We start from the raw sequence: 17875 nt of genomic DNA, 5'->3' as shown, positions 1-17875 counted from the left end.
CAAATCTGACCGAGTAGAAACACAGTCAAAGAGCTTTTTCCGTTGAAAATGAATAAATACTTAAATCCCTGAATTCTTTATAGATATGGATGCAAAACAGTCTCGATTCTTGGTTAAAAGCAAAAAAAAAACAAAACCAAAAAACGTGCAGGTGGCATTTATTTTACGTAAACATTGCGAACTATGATGCTAGTCGGTAAGCAAATTAGCGGTCGCCATACGTAAACAAAGAGCTTTTTCCGTTAAATTCTTGTGAATAAATGCTTAAATCCCTGCATTCTTTATAGATATGTATGTAAAACAGTCTTGATTCTTGGTTAAATGCAAAAAAACGGGCAATTAGCAGTTATTTTACGTAAATATTGCGAAATGCCAATGCTGCAGCTGCTAATTTCTCCCATTGATTTTTTTTCATAATGTTTCGAAATGCATACATGGTACGAAAAATATAATAATTACCTTGAATCTTCGAACAACTCACACCTGAGACAATCCTTCCTGTTTGTATGCAGTACAGCTTTCGTACTTTTTCAACCTAAATCCGGCGTTAGCTCGCTGCATGTGACCGAAGCGGAGTGTGGGATGGCCCCCTTCAGGAAGGCGTGACGCAGGTAATGGGGAATGTGTCATGTCAATACATTATGAAGTCTATGGTCTGACTACCAATCTGTTATATGTCTCCAGAGATTGACTTTCAACAAGTTCAGTGTCTAAATGTGGCTTGTAATTGGTGACCAGTCCATTGTCCATATATTCAGGGTTTCCCTTAGGATTTTTTGAAGCTGTGGTGGTGGTCTTCTGCATCGAAGTTGGAGTTGCCCTCTGTTACGCAGCTCTTACGTAGCTTCTTATTCAGCTACATTAGCCCTACATAATAACACGATTTTTACTCTCGTATTAATACGAGAAACAAAGTCGAACTATTACTACGAGAATGAATGTCGAATTAATAGTATAGAAATAAAAATTGTATTATTACGTAGAAGAAGCAGCTATGTACTTTAGCGCGTTGCCACCTCTGTTAAAATCAACAATATTGAAAGCATCGTGTGTTTTAGAATCAGTTTAAGAAATAAGGAAATCCTTAACATTTTGCCTCATCAACATCAAGTTGTAATCAATATAAAGATTTATACTCAGGCTTCGCTGTAGCTCTCAGCTACGGTACATGTACGTAAAATGCATACCTTTATATAATAATACTTTTTTCCCTGTAGCAATAGTATGACTTACATCTCGTAGTCCTTTTTTTTAATTTGGCTCTAATATGTACAACATTACCACAACAATAATAGTTTTTCTGTTAACAGACCCTCATCCGTTGACAACTTAAATCTGTTCTAAATACTTCAAAGTACTCATCTGAAATTACAACCAGTGACATGAACAACGAACAAATGCTATGCTGGGACGCAACATTATGTCAATGTCAATATTAGGTCGTTTTCATTCATAGGCTTAAACCAGAATTACATTCATTGAAATACCTTTTAGTGGATTCTGCCGAACTCTGCGCCAACGTAGTCAGGCACACGCTTGTAACAAGAGAACCGATGTGATTTTCAAAATAAAGCGTGTCAAGTAACAATTTGTATTTGACGTGCTCGTTCAGACTACTTTGTGCAAATAATGCGTAAATATTGAGCTCTATATATTAATGTAGACGTATTGTTAAATTATACAAATTATAAATTAGAATGTATCTTTAAATCTTTAAAAAAAAAAAACACACATCTCATTTGCAAGGCGTGGCGGCTTTTATTTTGGTGTGGCGGTATGCCACAATCATCTATTACTAGGGGAAACCCTGATATTTCCCGGGATTTACAGCTGACCTGACCACTATTTCATGACTTCATTCATTTTTAATGATACCTACATAACATATCCAATATTTTTATCGTTGTTGATATCCTGGGCAGTACTTTCAATCAAAAATAAATACACCAGTCCATACGAAACGCGTTTTGTCTTTGTGTGTCTATCTGTAAGACTGCTAGGAAATAGAAAGTTTTATAATTTTTGTTTTAAAAAGTCCATGTCAGAGGTCCACCGGATCAAATTGTGAACTGTGATTCTGTGTTATGGAGGATAAAAGGAAAGAAGGAAGAGAGAGAGAAAAGGAAAGAAGGAAGAGAGAGAGAGAAAAAAAAGTGAAGCTGGAGCTTCATAATTGTAGTGGAACAATTGTTTGTTTTTTTGTTGGGTTTTTTGTGTTCTGGTGTCTTTTTTATGGTACTGTTTTTGATAGTGTGAATTATTAGTTGAAAAATCGATAAAAAAATACAGTGGGGAAAAAGTCCATGTCGCAATGTGGTGGTTGACTACCATTGTGGGGCTGCTATTGTTGAGGGACCACCGTTCCTTGTTAGGATGATGGAATTTCTCAGGTTCCTGCTGTAATCAGAATCCTGGAAAGAACACCGTTTTACCCAAAATTAGGTAGGATTTTATCACATGTGCATATGATTTAACTTAGGGGGGAGAGTGATGCACGCAGTTGTCAATCGTTAACAGGGCTGAACAAAGTTTGATCACAGTCCTTAGATAGTGTGTGTGTGGGTGTGTGGGTGTGTGTGTGTGTGTGTGTTGTCACACTTGTCATCTTGACATTTGGGGACTGAGAGATGACATGTCTCTGGGTAAAAGTGATTAAGGTCTTCGTTAGACAAGAATTGTAAGAGTTAAAGTCCATTTTCATTTTGAAACTTCTGTCTAATCCTGTTTTTCTAAAATACCTGTTCTGTATCTCCTTGCTTTTTGACCGTGTGTGCAGTGTTGACGGGGCAGGAAAGGTTATGGAAGCTTCATGCAGAGAGAGGCTGATATGGGAGAAGCTTGTTTCATGCGGTGGCTCAGTATTTTGGTATCAGGTGGCTTGAGCGGATGACTGGTTAGTTGGCCAGCTGGCCACCTCGCTTTTGCGTGCGCATGCGCGTCCAGATAAATGAGCGCCGAGGTAGGACGACGCGACGTGAGGAATGGGCCGAGCGCTCCAGGGCCGGCCCGAGGGTCGCCGCCGGCGGGTGGCTGCACGCTTGGGTCGCCGAGTCGAGACGTTGTCAGCGAGGATTAACGAGCGGTGGCGCGTGGCAGAAGCACAGAGCTGAAATTAATGCGGTGCTACAATTTAGTCGACTACTGAACGTACAAGTGTAAGGGATGCGTTGTTGGTATTATTTTGGCTTGCAAAATCAAGAAACAGTGTTTCCTTGATGTTATTGCTAAAGCTGTTTGTTCAATTTTTTTTCATACATTGAATCCATTCTACCCTTTGAAATGAAATGAAATGAAATGCCATTAATTACCGTATTGGCCCAAATATAAGACGGCCCTGATTATAAGACGACCCCCTCTTTTTCAAGACTCATGTTCGAAAAATGACTTTTAAACACCAAATTATTTTTTATACAGAAAATAATTACAGTACATCCGAAACAAATGATTATAACAATGTATTTGAGAGAAAAAGCATGTTATTTTGCCTCATTCGAATATTAATATCTGAACATTTAAATATGTAAACTAAAGTGCAAACACATTCGTAAATGAATGGCTTCTGGTTTTTGAAATGTAAATAAACCAATCTATTGTGATAAAACAAAAAAAAATTGCAATAACTGCATTAACCATCAAAGTGAAGTCTTAACTGTAACTGTGGTCTTGAAACAAATCTGAATAAGGAAAAACATTGCAATAAAATAATTAAAACTGGTTAAACTAAAAAGAGTAGCTGAGATGTCATGACCGAACATCGCGTCAATGATATCTGGCGCCATCTAGGGTCGTGAATGGGAAGAGTAGCTGAGCTTCGTCATGACAGAACATCGCTTCAATGATATCTGGCGCCATCTAGCGTGGTGAATGGGTATAATGTCTAGACCGCGAATTTAAGACGACCTCCTCCTTTTTCAGTGTAATTTCAATGCAAAAAACACAGTCTTATATTCGGGCCAATACGGTAATTCAGCAGGCTAAGAACAGCTTTTGTAAAGTGTCGAGTGCACAGTTGCACAGTTTAAATTAATTGGACGTCTATTGTTTTCAATTGCAGGCAAGGTGCTAAATACAACTATAATTTAAAAAAAAAAAAAAAAAAAAAAAAACATCAACTTAGACTGTTATTGAGGACTAACTAGAGTGTATTTGCTTTTATTGATGATAGTTTTACCAAATTGTGTTTTTAAAAACATTTCATTCATAATTGTATTTCTTTAAATAAATTAAAATCATACACAGTTTACCAATACAGTAGTGATTAGTAATAGTAAAATAACTCCTGAGACCTGGCATCCATATATGTGAACATCACATTTAGGGACATGTAGGCCACACTTGCATACCTGTTAATATTATGGCCTACCTGACCCAAAATTTGATGTCCATGTACTATATGTGGACGCCAGGTCTTTATTGGGCTACTTTTTAATTATTTTTTTTAAATGACTACAATAGTCACTTGCCTTATGATGATAACACGACACAGAACATAACAGTATAACGGTATAATAAACAAATTTGGACAAAAAAGATATTTATGAATCCTAACTGAATGTTAGAACTGCTCTGAACTATTTCACTACTATCGAAAGCAATAGACGTCCTATCCAACTGAACCGAGAGCGTGAGCATTAGCTGTCAATCGCAGCCGATGAGTTTATCACAGGACAGAAATAGGAAGAACATTGATGAGTCACACTGTGCTGTCCTCACAACACGTCACGTGTGTTGCTATACAGCCAGCGAACCAATAAATGAAACTCTCCAAAGACAAGGCGTACTTTTCTTGATTTTATGGAGGTCTCAATTTGAGTGTATAACGTGTGTTGTTGTCGTGATGTGGTAACTGAAATACAATACGAAATATAAATTAATAATACATTCAAAATGTTATACATTAATATCTTGCACGTGTGAGTAGCTTAGCACAAACACAATGTCTCCAGTCATATCAATGAATAACGAAAAAGTTCGCCATAAACAAAACACACATTTTTCCTTCAAACTCAACATACAAACCAACTAAAAACTCACAAAGACGAAGGTTAGCCAAGGCTTAGCCGGCAGAGCAAGTTCGTCGATGTTTTAAGCCTCGCGGGCGCTGAGAAACATGCTTGGAAGGAGGAAAAAAGGCTGGCGACAAAGATCGCTAATTGCGACAGATGCTCTTGCTTTCAACATAAATGCACGTTTGCTGGAAAAGGCGAGGTCTCACTCGCTATCATTTTTAGATGAACTCTTTGGACTACAATATTTACATTTGAACTAACTTATAGAATTTTAACTAACTTATTAACTTATGAATTACTTTTGTCTTTTTAACAAAAAGGCATGACACTCCCCGCTTGATATAATTACATTATATCACTATTAAACGAGAAACATATGACATCACATGTGGTATTCAGTTAATATCTGAAAGTAAAACAACAATTTCTGACACAGGTCTTAAGAACACTTTGGCTGTGCCATCTCTCACGATCCGCACTTCAGCTTTGCGGACCCTATTGTCACCGCTGGGTACAGTTCTAACTATCAGTCCCATTGGCCATTCGTTCCTGTGTGCTTGAGCATCTTTCAACAGGACAATATCTCCTTCTTTCACATTCGGTTGATTGTTCGTCCATTTTGAACGTTTTTGCAAGCTAGACAAATATTCCATTTTCCATCTTTTCCAAAACGTGTCCGCCAGATGTTGGACCCGTTTCCATTGTTTCCCATTTAGCTGACCCTGGGAAAAGTTTCCGGATGGAGCTGAAACGGAACTTGCCTTTTGAGTTAGTAGCATTGCTGGAGTGAGTACTGTTGGGGACTCAGGATCTGTGGACACTGGGACTAGAGGTCTTGCATTCATAATAGCCATCACTTCAGCCATGAATGTGCTTAAAATCTCATGAGACAGATTGGTCTGAGCATTTTTTGTCAACATAACTTCCAGGATGCGCCTAGCTACCCCAATGAGACGTTCCCAAGACCCTCCCATGTGGGATGCATGAGGTGGGTTAAATGTCCATGCACATCCTTTCTCTTGAAGGAACTTTCCTGTAGCTGACTTATCAGTGTCCAAGCCCAGTTCTTTACAAGCTCCAACAAAATTAGTTCCTCGATCTGAACGCAAAAGTTTAGCTGGCCCACGAACTGCAAAAAATCTCCTTAATGCATTTATAAAGCTGTCAGTTGACATGCTTTCAATTAGCTCGATATGTACGGCCCTAGTTGTCATGCATGAGAAAATAACAGCCCACCGTTTGCTTAGTGCACTGCCACCTCTCGTGCGACGTGTAACTATTGTCCATGGCCCGAACACGTCCAAGCCCACTGTTGTGAAAGGGGGCTCTGGAGTCACTCGGTCAGCAGGCAAATCAGCCATTTTCTGAAACTGCATTTTGCCACGCAACTTGCGGCAGGTGACACAGTTGTGTATCAAAGAAGAAACGAGCCGCTTACCTCCCACTATCCAGAACCCAGCACTACGGACAGCTCCTTCTGTGATGTGCCGTCCCTGATGAGCAGACTGTTCGTGGAAGTGTCGCACTAGGAGTGTGGCTACGTGACTGGAAGATGGGATGATCAGAGGGTGTTTTTCATCTTCATTAAGTTCAGCAGAAGATAGGCGCCCACCGATTCGCAAAAGTCCATCCTTGTCCAAAACTGGGTTAAGTTTCATGAGTGTCTCTTTTCTTGAACCAATCATTTTCCCCTGTTTTACTTTTTTAATGATCCCACTGTATGCATCCTGCTGGACTGATCTTATAATGATATTTTTGGCTTGAGTGAATTCTTCCATACTTGTTATGTGACTTGAAAACCCTGCTTTTCTTTGCTTAAAGAGGGCAACAAATTGAATGAGCCTGGATATTGCCTTGCATGCTGTTGTCCAGCTTGAGAACCTTTTGAAGCGCTCTGAACCAAGCTCTGACTCTAGTACTGAGGTAGTAAGCGTTTTTACTTCTTGACGCATTTCTTTGTCATTTTCGGGTTCGACAAGTGGGAACTGACTGACTTTGGGCGAGTCATTTGAATACAGAAATTTTGGCCCGGTGAACCAGTTACTGTTTTTGAGTTCAGCAGCTTGGAGTGACCTAGTCGCCTGATCTGCTGGGTTTAACTCTGTTGGCACGTAGCACCATTGTTCTGGTTGTGTAGATCTCCTAATTCGTGTGACTCGGTTGGCTACATACATGTAGAATCTTTTCGAAGAATTATGTATGTATCCTAACACAATACGGCTGTCGGTGAAAAACTTGACATTGTGAATTTGAATGTCCATCTCATCTCGGATTAACTCGTACATCTCTACTGCGAGCACGGCAGCACAAAGTTCAAGCCGAGGAACAGTGTGTGCCGGACGAGGAGCTAGTTTAGACTTTCCCATCACGAAGCCTACGTGATATTGGCCTTGACTGTCCACAGAGCGCAGGTAAGCTGCTGCCCCTATCGCCACAGTTGATGCATCTGAGAAAACAAACAAATCATGACTTTGCATAGTACTCACTGAACCTGGCCCATAGCACCTTTTTATTTCCAGATCCTCAAGAGCATTCAAAGAGTCTTTCCACGAGATCCACAACTGCTCTTTTTCAGGGGGAAGATGTGCGTCCCAGTCTTTCTCATCACATGACAGTTCTCTGAGCAGTGCCTTGCCCTGCAGGATTATAGGAGCAGCAAATCCTAACGGGTCATAGAGGCTATTGATTGTCGATAGCACTCCTCTGCGTGTGAATGGTTTTGTTTCATTGGATACGCGATAAGTGAAACTGTCAGTTTCCAAATTCCAACAAAGTCCTAGGCTTTTCTGAACTGGAAGGGGATCAACTCCAAGGTCCAGATGTTTCAGTTCCTTTGCACGGTCCTCCATAGGAAATGCTTCCATGACCAAGCTGCAATTCGATGCAATTTTGTGAAGGTGCAGGTTGGATTCTGCTAACAAGCTTTTTGTTCTTGTTAACAGGTCAATTGCATGTTCTGGAGTGGGGACAGATGTAAGTCCATCGTCGACATAGAACTGTGTCTCGACAAACTGTCTAGCATCTGTGCCGTGTTCTTGCTCACCCTCCTCTGCTGCCCGGCGCATACAGTAAATGGCAACAGCAGGTGATGGACTGTTACCGAAGACATGTACTTTCATTCGGTATTCCACTACATTTTTTGTAAGGTCATTGTCTTTAAACCAGAGGTAGCGAAGATAGTCCCTGTGGTCTTCGCACACCTCAAAGCAATAAAACATTTGCTGAATGTCCGCTGTTAAGGCAACTGGTTCCTTCCGGAATCGCATCAAGACACCTAACAGGGAATTGTTCAGATCGGGTCCACTTAATAGCACTCGGTTAAGGGACGTACCATCACACTCTGCACTAGAATCGAACACGACTCTAATTTGATCTGGTTTCTGCGGGTGATATACGCCAAATGTTGGCAAATACCAGTGTTCTTTACCTTCAGGTAGAGGCGGTGCAAGTTCAGCTTGATCATTATCCAGCATTTTCTGCATAAATTGGATGTAATGCTCTTTCATTTTTGGTTTCTTTTCCAAAGTCTTTTTAAGTGAATAGAGACGCTTCAGGGTTGCATCTCTATTGTTTGGAAGCCTCCTCCTTGGTCTGCGGAAAGGCAAAGGAGCGACCCAATTGTTCTCTTTGTTTTTGCTCACGTTGTTCTTCATGATCGTTAGGAAGGTTTTGTCATCTATGGACAGTGCTACCTTGTCATCTGATTCATCTCTGTCAAACACAGATTGACCTAGCTTGTCTGTGATGTCTACAGAGTCCATTCTGTTTGTACTTGTCAGTATGTTTTGCTCAATCCCAACACTATGGTCCTCTTTTACAGTAATGACATTTGGACATGGCTGAAGAAAGGTTGCGCGCCCATTGTCCAACATGTGCGTTTTGTAAACATTGACCTCTGTGTTGCCGTGAATCTTGCCTAAACATACCTCCCCCACTACAACCCAACCCAAATCCAGTCTTTGGGCGTAGGGAGCGTTGTTGGGCCCGTTAATCTGCTCACGTACCTTATGAACCCTGAGAACGTCTCTTCCCAGGAGTAGAAGGATTGGAGCGTGGTGATCAATGGGTTGAATTTTGTCTGCAATTCTGAAGAGATGAGGATGGTGCTTTGCAATCTCAGGTGATGGTATTTCTGATCTGTCATCGAGTATTGAGTCACATTCAATCAAAGGAGGCAGTTTGATGTCAGTTTTGCCATCCATTGACTGTATGAAGAAGTTTGCTGCTCTTCTGCCTGAGGTTTCTGCCTTTCCAGAACATGTTTTTAGGGTGTATGGAGCAGGTTTGGCCTTGATTTCAAACAAATTAAAGAACTCTGTTCTTGCCAGGGACCTATTGCTTTGTTCATCGATCACTGCGTACATATTTAGCATTTTGTGTTTTTGGCCTTCTGGATAAGCTCTCACTAAACAGATTTTGGAGCAAGAGCGAGGGCTTTCATTTTGACCGCATACTTCCGTACACATGGAAAGCACTGCAGTTTCCTGCTCAGTAACTGAACTTTCTGAGACGTCATTTTTGGGAACAGAAGTGGGACCTGGATGAAGTGCCCACACGTGGTTAGGACTGTTGCACTCAACACACTTGACTGCCACCTTGCAATCTTTTGCAACATGTTGTACTGAGCCACAACACCTATAACAAATGCGATGCTCTTTGAGGAAGGCGCGGCGCTCTTCCATAGGCTTGTCTCTAAACAGTTTGCATTTTTTGAGAGGATGTGGCTTTTTGTGAATTGGGCATTGCCGATCTGGCTCCTCTATTTTATTTTGGTCAGGCCCACTCTGATTTTCGATTGCAACGTCTGTTCTGTGTACTGTCACAGCAAATTTACGATTGTGTGGTGTCGACCTCTCTGTGCGGCTGGACGTTTGAGCGTTACTGTTGTATAAGGCGAAGCTCGGATCATTTCGCATTTTCGCCTGTTGCTGTACAAACTGCACGAAAACTGAGAAAGGGGGAAACGGCACACTGTAAGTGTCTTTATATTGTGAGCCCACTACTGTCCACCTTTCTTGTAAATTAAAGGGGAGTTTTTCAACTATTTGCCTTACCCCTCGTGCCGTGTCAAGATACGCAAGCCCTGGAAGTGTTCCGTCTGATTTTGCCCACTCTAACTCTAACAAGATGTCGCCAAGTTCTCTAAGCTTGGTTGGATCTTTATTTGTTAGTCTTGGGAACTCTTCTATCTTTTTTAGAAGTGCATCTTCGATCGCTTCTGAGGATCCATAACACTCTTCGAGGCGTTCCCAAATCATTTTTGTACCTTTAGCGGGATTAAGAGTGTGAACTATGCGGATTCTTTTAGCTTGTTCTGCTGATTTTGGCCCCAACCACTTTGTTAGTAAGTCTAATTCCTCTCTAGCGGACAAATTCAGATCTTTTGTCGAGCTGACGAAGGACGCCTTCCAAGCTCGGAAGTTTTCTGGTTTATCATCAAATTGCAGTAAACCAGTACTGACCAATTCTTTGCGTATGAGATATTTAGCGAACTCTGCTGCTCCATTTAGTTCAATTTGGTTGTTTTTTGCCGGTTGAAACGTATGAGCGTGTGGGTTCAAAGATTGGGTGTTATTTATATTTTGATTTATTTTCATTTCGTGTTTGACGCCCTGAATCGTGGGTTCTGAGACGTGCGAAGTTTCGGCTTTAACTCTGACATGTTCATTTGTGACTTGCATGTTCGAGCTATTAACTACTGTTTTTGATGGCACTAATAATTTGTGTTGCTGTTCAACATATTCACTAGTGCGCTGTATTGAATTCAAAGGCACATTTTCCATTTGAGGTTCTATGTCTGACTCCCCGCTCTGACGTTCTACTTCTTCGTAGGCTGCAGCTTCAGCTTCGGCTGCAGCTATTTCTTTTTCACACTTCAGAACGTGGAGACTAGCCTCTAATTCTGCTCTTTGCCTCATCATGTTAGCTTCCTTTTCAGCAAAGCTAAGTTGGGCCTTGGCTGCCTGAGCTTTGGCGTAAGCCCTTGTTGCTGAGAAAACCGACGATGAAGATGAGTGTGACCGCCGACTGGGAGCGCTGGACCTAGTGCTGCGTGGAGGTGAAGGCTGTCGTCGAGGCGAGGACCACTGTTGAGGCGAAAGTTGTTGGCGAGGCGAAGACCACTGTTGAGGTGAAGGCTGTCGCCGCGGTGAAGGCTGCTGCTGAGGTGAAGGCTGACGCTGCGGTGAAGGCCGCTGTTGAGGTGAAGACCGCTGCTGCGGTGAAGGCCGCTGTTGAGGTGAAGACCGCTGTTGAGGTGAAGACCGCTGTTGAGGTGAAGAACGTTGCTCCATCGACGACGGCTGGACTGTAGGGTCTAGTCGATCTGTGGCTGTCCCGGCGTCCAGTTCGTCTTCCGAGTCGATTTGTGGCTGGAGGGTTGCTTCATCTTCAGTCTGTTGGTCGTAACCTCCCAGATAGCTTCTTCCTGAGCGGAGACTCATGTTGCCTCGATATAGCTCTGTGCTGCTGGAGCCCGCTGAGTAATCGTCTTTTTACTGTGCTGTCCTCACAACACGTCACGTGTGTTGCTATACAGCCAGCGAACCAATAAATGAAACTCTCCAAAGACAAGGCGTACTTTTCTTGATTTTATGGAGGTCTCAATTTGAGTGTATAACGTGTGTTGTTGTCGTGATGTGGTAACTGAAATACAATACGAAATATAAATTAATAATACATTCAAAATGTTATACATTAATATCTTGCACGTGTGAGTAGCTTAGCACAAACACAATGTCTCCAGTCATATCAATGAATAACGAAAAAGTTCGCCATAAACAAAACACACATTTTTCCTTCAAACTCAACATACAAACCAACTAAAAACTCACAAAGACGAAGGTTAGCCAAGGCTTAGCCGGCAGAGCAAGTTCGTCGATGTTTTAAGCCTCGCGGGCGCTGAGAAACATGCTTGGAAGGAGGAAAAAAGGCTGGCGACAAAGATCGCTAATTGCGACAGATGCTCTTGCTTTCAACATAAATGCACGTTTGCTGGAAAAGGCGAGGTCTCACTCGCTATCATTTTTAGATGAACTCTTTGGACTACAATATTTACATTTGAACTAACTTATAGAATTTTAACTAACTTATTAACTTATGAATTACTTTTGTCTTTTTAACAAAAAGGCATGACACACACAGTTCAAACTCATTCACAATTTGGGGTGGAAATGACTGATTCAACAATTTATCACCATTGAAAAGTATTAATTTTATGAATGAGAAGAAAAATCCACCCAAGTCATTGTGCAATGATCATGTTTAAAAAATAGATACTCTACAACAAGAGTTATGGATACGATATTGTCTACTTTATGTGATGACTTCCATGATATCACACTGAGGACAGTGCTTTAATGCCAGTGAACGGGGTGAGAAGTTGCCTCATTTCCTTCAGCTGCGACAAGGAACTTTTTGACACACGCTATTGCTATTTTTATGCACACATACAATTTTCCATACTTTGTCGCCTCCTGGATGAAAAAAAATTCCTCCGAGAAGTGAAATGACTGCTGTTATCTTAGTGTGTTGCATTCGCCGGTTTGAGGAAGCATCTCACCACAGAAGCTCTGAACCTTCTCAAGCGTGTTTGTTTGTTTGCTCTGTGTGTATGCTTTGTCTACTGTGTGCGTGTGCGGATAAGAGGGTGTGTAGGGAAGTGGCGGTCGGCTTTGCGTCAGCAGGGTGTGGTGTGATAAGACGCAGCCGGCTTGCCTTGCTGCTCGCCAGATGGAGGACACACCCGGTGTTTCATTACACTCTTATGTGCGCCAGCGTCTGTCGACTGGCCTCGTCGTACCGGGGTGGTCGTTTTTGACCATAAAATTGCAGAAAGAACACTGCAGTGAATGCAGCAGTCGGGATGAGAGGCATTTTATCCAGTAAGAGACTAAGGACAGCGAAGTGGAGACCAGAATTTAACTATGTGGCTGCCATTGACGGTTATAGACGTCTAAACCATTTGAATTGGGAGAGACTGGCGGCAGATGATCGCTGCCATCCCTCCCAATTGAAATGGATTGGACGTCTATCGTTATCAATGGCAGTGAACGAGTCAATACCTCAGTGTCTGGAGCTTTTTTGTTATGTACTTCCTTAATCTAAGTACATGTAAGGCCGAGACTTGAATGGAACAATACTTCTTTATTCAGCGTGCTTCTCAGCATATGTGTCACCGACACATCACAGAGATTCCTTTTATACTGTAATACCACACCCACAGGAAGTGCACACTATGGCAACAGCAGTGTGACATAAATATGTCACATTTCCTCCCACCTTACATAACTTGTCCCAGAAATAAACACAAAAATACCTCCTGTTTTTCCCATCTAACTTATTACTTATAAATCCAATCTAGCAGGAGGTTGCCTGTCGCATGCAGGGTAACGACGTTCAAAAGTCACTTCAGATTGAATCTGAATCTAAAGTACAGTGACAGCATAAGCCAATGTTAGCATGAAAGACCAGTTACTCAACATAGTATCTTCTTAGGCTACGTCTCCACTAGGATGGATAATGGCCTTAAACGTGTAATTAGTTGGATTATACGGCATGTCGGCTACACAAGTATGCCTATTATCCGCATTAGTTGTTAGATGGATAATGTAGGCAGGTAATATTACCCGCCGCTTAATATGGACTGCTGTCTCCGTACAACAGTCAGATACTAAGGAAGTGGCGTCATGCCATCGCCATTTTTAGTGCAGCATGACGGCATCATAAACAATGGAGGCGTACGATCATGGCATGACATTCCTGCTACTCTTTTTTTTTTCTCCACAAATTTTTCTTGAACCTTGAAACTACGTCTCAAAAATATGCTTCAATTCAGTGCCCATTTGTGGTCCTCCAATCGCGGATGACACGGAGATGAGCGTTATTTACAGAGCTCGTCTCCCGCGTTGTCTCCGATCAGCCAGCTGCGGGGCTAGCCCCTCCCAACTCAATGCCGACCAAACATGAGTGCTGTATATAAAAATGCGTAGAGGAAAATTAAACCCCGAAAAGTGACCCGCGTGGTACTCCCAGTCAAAGAGGCGCGCGATCAGTTTTTTTGCATGACATTTCTGCCTGTCAAAACTGTCGCCATTTCCAGGATTGCCACTGTTATTCACCAGCACTCCTGGTTGCGGCTTCCAGGAAATATACGCAGTGCCACACCATATGCTTTTATTTGTTATTTTCCAAGTGGTGAGAGCGCAACTGAGCATAGATTGTAACATCCCAAGTAACGATGTCAGGCTTTCGTTTTTTTATTTTTTATTTTATTTCAATCACTACTTGGCGACTGCTCGTAAAAGCCGAGCGTGCTCTCCCTTCACTCTCGCTCCTGCGTGATGCATTCAAATGCGTTCACGAAAAACAGTGATCACAAAATAATGGCTGTCTAGAAGGTGTAGTAATTTCGAAATTTGCCGCCGGTGAGTAATGAGTTTCTGGTACCTTAAACGTAAGTGTGGACAGGTATAAAAATATTTGGCAAAATACCATGGAGAAAATTATCTGTCCTAGTGGAGACGTAGCCTCAGTGTTTGGAGCTTAAGTACAGTGACAGGATAAGCTAATGTTAGCATGAAAGACCAGTTACTCAACGTAGTAGCTTCTAATAGAGGCTTTTCACCGATGCCACCTCTAAAAGAACCTCCAGCCATTTGTGTTAGACGGCCAAAATGGACAATACAGCTGGGTTAATTAACAGGCATGCATGCAGTTTGGTTCAACTGATCCGTATTTGTTCCTGAAAACGTGTTTCAATAACATGTACCATTAACATTGGGGAAGGGTCATACATTTTCATACCTTATATAAAATGAACATGACATCGCCTCGATGTGTAGTTTGGAACAAAGTTTTTTGTTCAGTTGCTGCAAGCCACATCACGCTACTTCTTCACCTGGTTTATCTGATAAAAGTACAGATTTTCACATTGAACCTCTCAATTTCTGCAACCAAATGCAACACAGTTCTTCTGAACTGGTCCAGTGTTTGAGGGGGTTAAAAGTCGAACGCAGCCATGAATTATGAACTTTTTAAGAACGATGTAAAGGTATAGTGTGATACGTGTTTGTATATGTGTGTACTACCTTTAGTAGATGACCAGAATGGCGGAACACTGGGAGGAAGTGGCATGAGGTCACATAAAACACCTATACATCCTTGTCTTTTTATGCATTGTCATTCTGGTAGTGGTGATTGAGGGCAAAGTGAAGCAAAGGAGAGATTGGGGAGTTTAGTACATAAGTGCGATAAGTCACTCTGGCAGGTGACGCTAGATGTTTTTGTCAGCTGGAAACGGCAAAAACCCAAAGCACTGTAAACTGAATGAGACCCATTTTATCCAATAGGAGACTGTGGGCAAGGTGCTGCAAAGGGGAGACTGTTGAGTGTAATTCTCCACTTTAAGAGCGACATATTCCTTTGTCTCTTGTTGGAGGAAATTGGTTTGCCCTTAGTCTCCACTAATGGTGTAGCATTGCATCGACTTGGTTCAATACATCATTGGTTGAGTAATGATCTAATCAAATCGTTCAAAACATGATTTGTTTTTGACCCATCTTACTTCAATCCCGTATTTATTTTTATCTATATCTCAATATAATTGAATGTGTCAGAACCACTTCTTTGGGGTGAACTTGACGTGAACCCTGAGCATACAGTCATTGTATTTTTACCCTCTTTACTCACGCCCCAAAAACAAAAATCTCCTGCAATGTTATTTGCGTATACCTTTTTTGCTGGGGTGCCTTGGGGGAAGTTGCCGCCTCCAAGCAGCTCGTGGGAGCGGGCAGCCGCGTTCTGAACGCATATGTGTGCATCCTGCAGGGGGCAATCCCCCACCCCCCACTCAAAATACACACACACACGGTGAGGACCAGGGTGGGGGGGGGTTGCAGTGACAGCGAGCGAGCAGAGCGCTGACCCACTTAGACTCCGGTGTCCCGCCCTCTTTCTCTCACGCTTTAAAGGGGGTGCGCATGTAATAACGCTTAAATGGAACTATGCTAATATGCTAATCTGCTAATCACAGTGGGAAATGATGCAAAGATTAGCTAAAGACTTGTAAATTGTCGTGTTTTGTGTTGTCTCAAAATTTGGTTTTGGGACCACTTGAAGTCATATTTGATACATTTTCAAACATTTTTTTTAGCAGTTTGCAGGCAAGTCCCGTAATATGAGTTGCAAACTTTCAATGTAGTACCATGTTGTGCCACAACATGTGGGTGAAGCACTGAGCTCTACTTATCAAAAAGAAAGAGAAGACAAAGAAGAAGAGTCGGTCAAGGACTAAACCCTTTGGTTGCTTTTGACGACTATAAATGTCCAATCTATTTGAACTAGGAGAATCTGGCAGCTAGCGTTCGCTGCCAGAATCTCCTACCATTTTAAATAAATCGGTTGTCTATTGCCGTCAATGGCACTGAAACATGATCATCATACCTCAGACGAGGACTCTTCTGTATCCTCTGGTTGCTTCACGCGTGGACGCTGCTCATGCTCGGCTGGCCTTTTAGCCGATAAAAATAGCTTGTTAAAAAAGCGCCGTTACGGAGACGCGATTGAAGCCCGCTCCAGAAATACTTCAATCGGACCATCTTAAAATGGGATGGTGGGACTAAGATGAATCTGTTCATTATTTTTCAGTGCACTTTTTTCATGTGCCGGTCAACCCTGGCAACAAATTGCTTATGAATGCCACGAGATGGCGGTGAAGCGCTTTATTTCAATTAAACAGCACTATAATCTAGCTAAATGGAGCTCCTCAACGCACTCCAAAGCAGTTCCTCGGCAACAAGATACCAGGAGATCAAGTGTTTCTTAGTAGAGCTATATCTTTTATTTTGACCTTTGTAGTACCGTATTTTTCATACTACAAGTCGCACCTGGGTATAAGTTGCACCAGCCATAAAAACAAACAAACATATATACCGTATTGGCCCGAATATAAGACGGCCCTGATTATTCAAGACTCAAGTTTGAAAAAAGACTTTTTGAACACCAAATTATTTTTGATACAGAAAATAATTACAGTACATCCGAAACAAATGATTTTAACAATATATTTGAGAGAAAAAGCATGTTATTTTGCCTCATTCAAATCTTAATGTCTGAACATTTAAATATATAAACTAAAATGCAATCACATTCGTAAATGAATGACTTCTGGTTTTTGAAATGTAAATAAACCAATCTATTGTGATAAAACAACAAAATTGCATTAACTGCATAACCATCAAAGTGAAGTCTAACTCTAACTGTAGTCTTGAAACAAATCTGAATAAGGAAAAACATTGCAATAAAATAATGCAAACTGGTTAAACTAAAAAGAGTAGCTGAGATCTGTCATGACAGAACATCGCTTCAATCATATCTGGCGCCATCTAGCGTCGTGAATGGGGAGAGTAGCTGAGATCTGTCATGACAGAACACCGCTTCAATGATATCTGGCGCCATCTAGCGTCGTGAATGGGTAAAATGTCTAGACCGCGAATATAAGACGACCCCCTCTTTTTCATTGTTATTTCAATGAAAAAACACTGTCTTATATTCGGGCCAATACGGTAAGTCGCACCGGAGTATAAGTAGCATTTTTAGTGGAAATTTACTTGATAAAATCCAACACATAGAACAGATGTTATCTTGAAAGGCAATTTAATATGAAAATACAATAGAGAACGACATGCTGAAGAAGTGTACAGTATAATGTTACATGATGCATGAACAACGAAATGCGAATATACTGTCCTCACCAGGACGCTACAGCTCGGTCCTGGCTATGCAGAGAGCTAAACTCCCAAATGACGATGCTGGATGTCCGTATAATTTGCTGAATCAATTTCGTCCTTGATACCAAAAAGGTTCGC

At 41.6% G+C, this 17875-nt stretch overlaps 2 protein-coding genes across 4 annotated transcripts in view; one reads left to right on the top strand and one right to left on the bottom strand.

Annotated features, from left to right (window-relative positions):
• Positions 1 to 17875, top strand: part of klf8 (Kruppel like factor 8) — a 65655-nt gene that overhangs the window by 1017 nt on the left and 46763 nt on the right. The window lies entirely within an intron of this gene.
• Positions 2747 to 12140, bottom strand: LOC130906306 (uncharacterized). Of its 3 annotated transcripts, none has more exons than XR_009061291.1 (2): positions 5035 to 12140; positions 2747 to 4846 (listed from the first exon to the last, which is right to left on the bottom strand). XR_009061291.1 is itself a non-coding variant. In XM_057820483.1 (2 exons), exons 1-2 carry the CDS (start codon positions 11450 to 11452, stop codon positions 5405 to 5407), a joined length of 5994 nt encoding a protein of 1997 aa, XP_057676466.1. In that variant the 5' UTR covers positions 11453 to 12140; the 3' UTR covers positions 2747 to 5404. The 3 variants fall into 3 exon arrangements, 2 of the variants coding, with proteins under 2 accessions (XP_057676466.1, XP_057676465.1); XM_057820483.1 differs by having other exon boundaries at positions 2747 to 11211; positions 11266 to 12140; XM_057820482.1 differs by having other exon boundaries at positions 2747 to 11654; positions 11843 to 12140.

This window comes from Corythoichthys intestinalis, chromosome 18, assembly GCF_030265065.1.
Source record: "Corythoichthys intestinalis isolate RoL2023-P3 chromosome 18, ASM3026506v1, whole genome shotgun sequence".
Taxonomy (NCBI): Eukaryota; Metazoa; Chordata; class Actinopteri; order Syngnathiformes; family Syngnathidae; genus Corythoichthys; species Corythoichthys intestinalis.
This window is presented reverse-complemented; position numbering and strand designations above follow the sequence as displayed.

Excerpts from the sequence above, each read along its gene's own strand:
- LOC130906306 (XM_057820482.1), bottom strand. The coding sequence starts at position 11,452 with ATGAGTCTCCGCTCAGGAAGAAGCTATCTGGGAGGTTACGACCAACAG.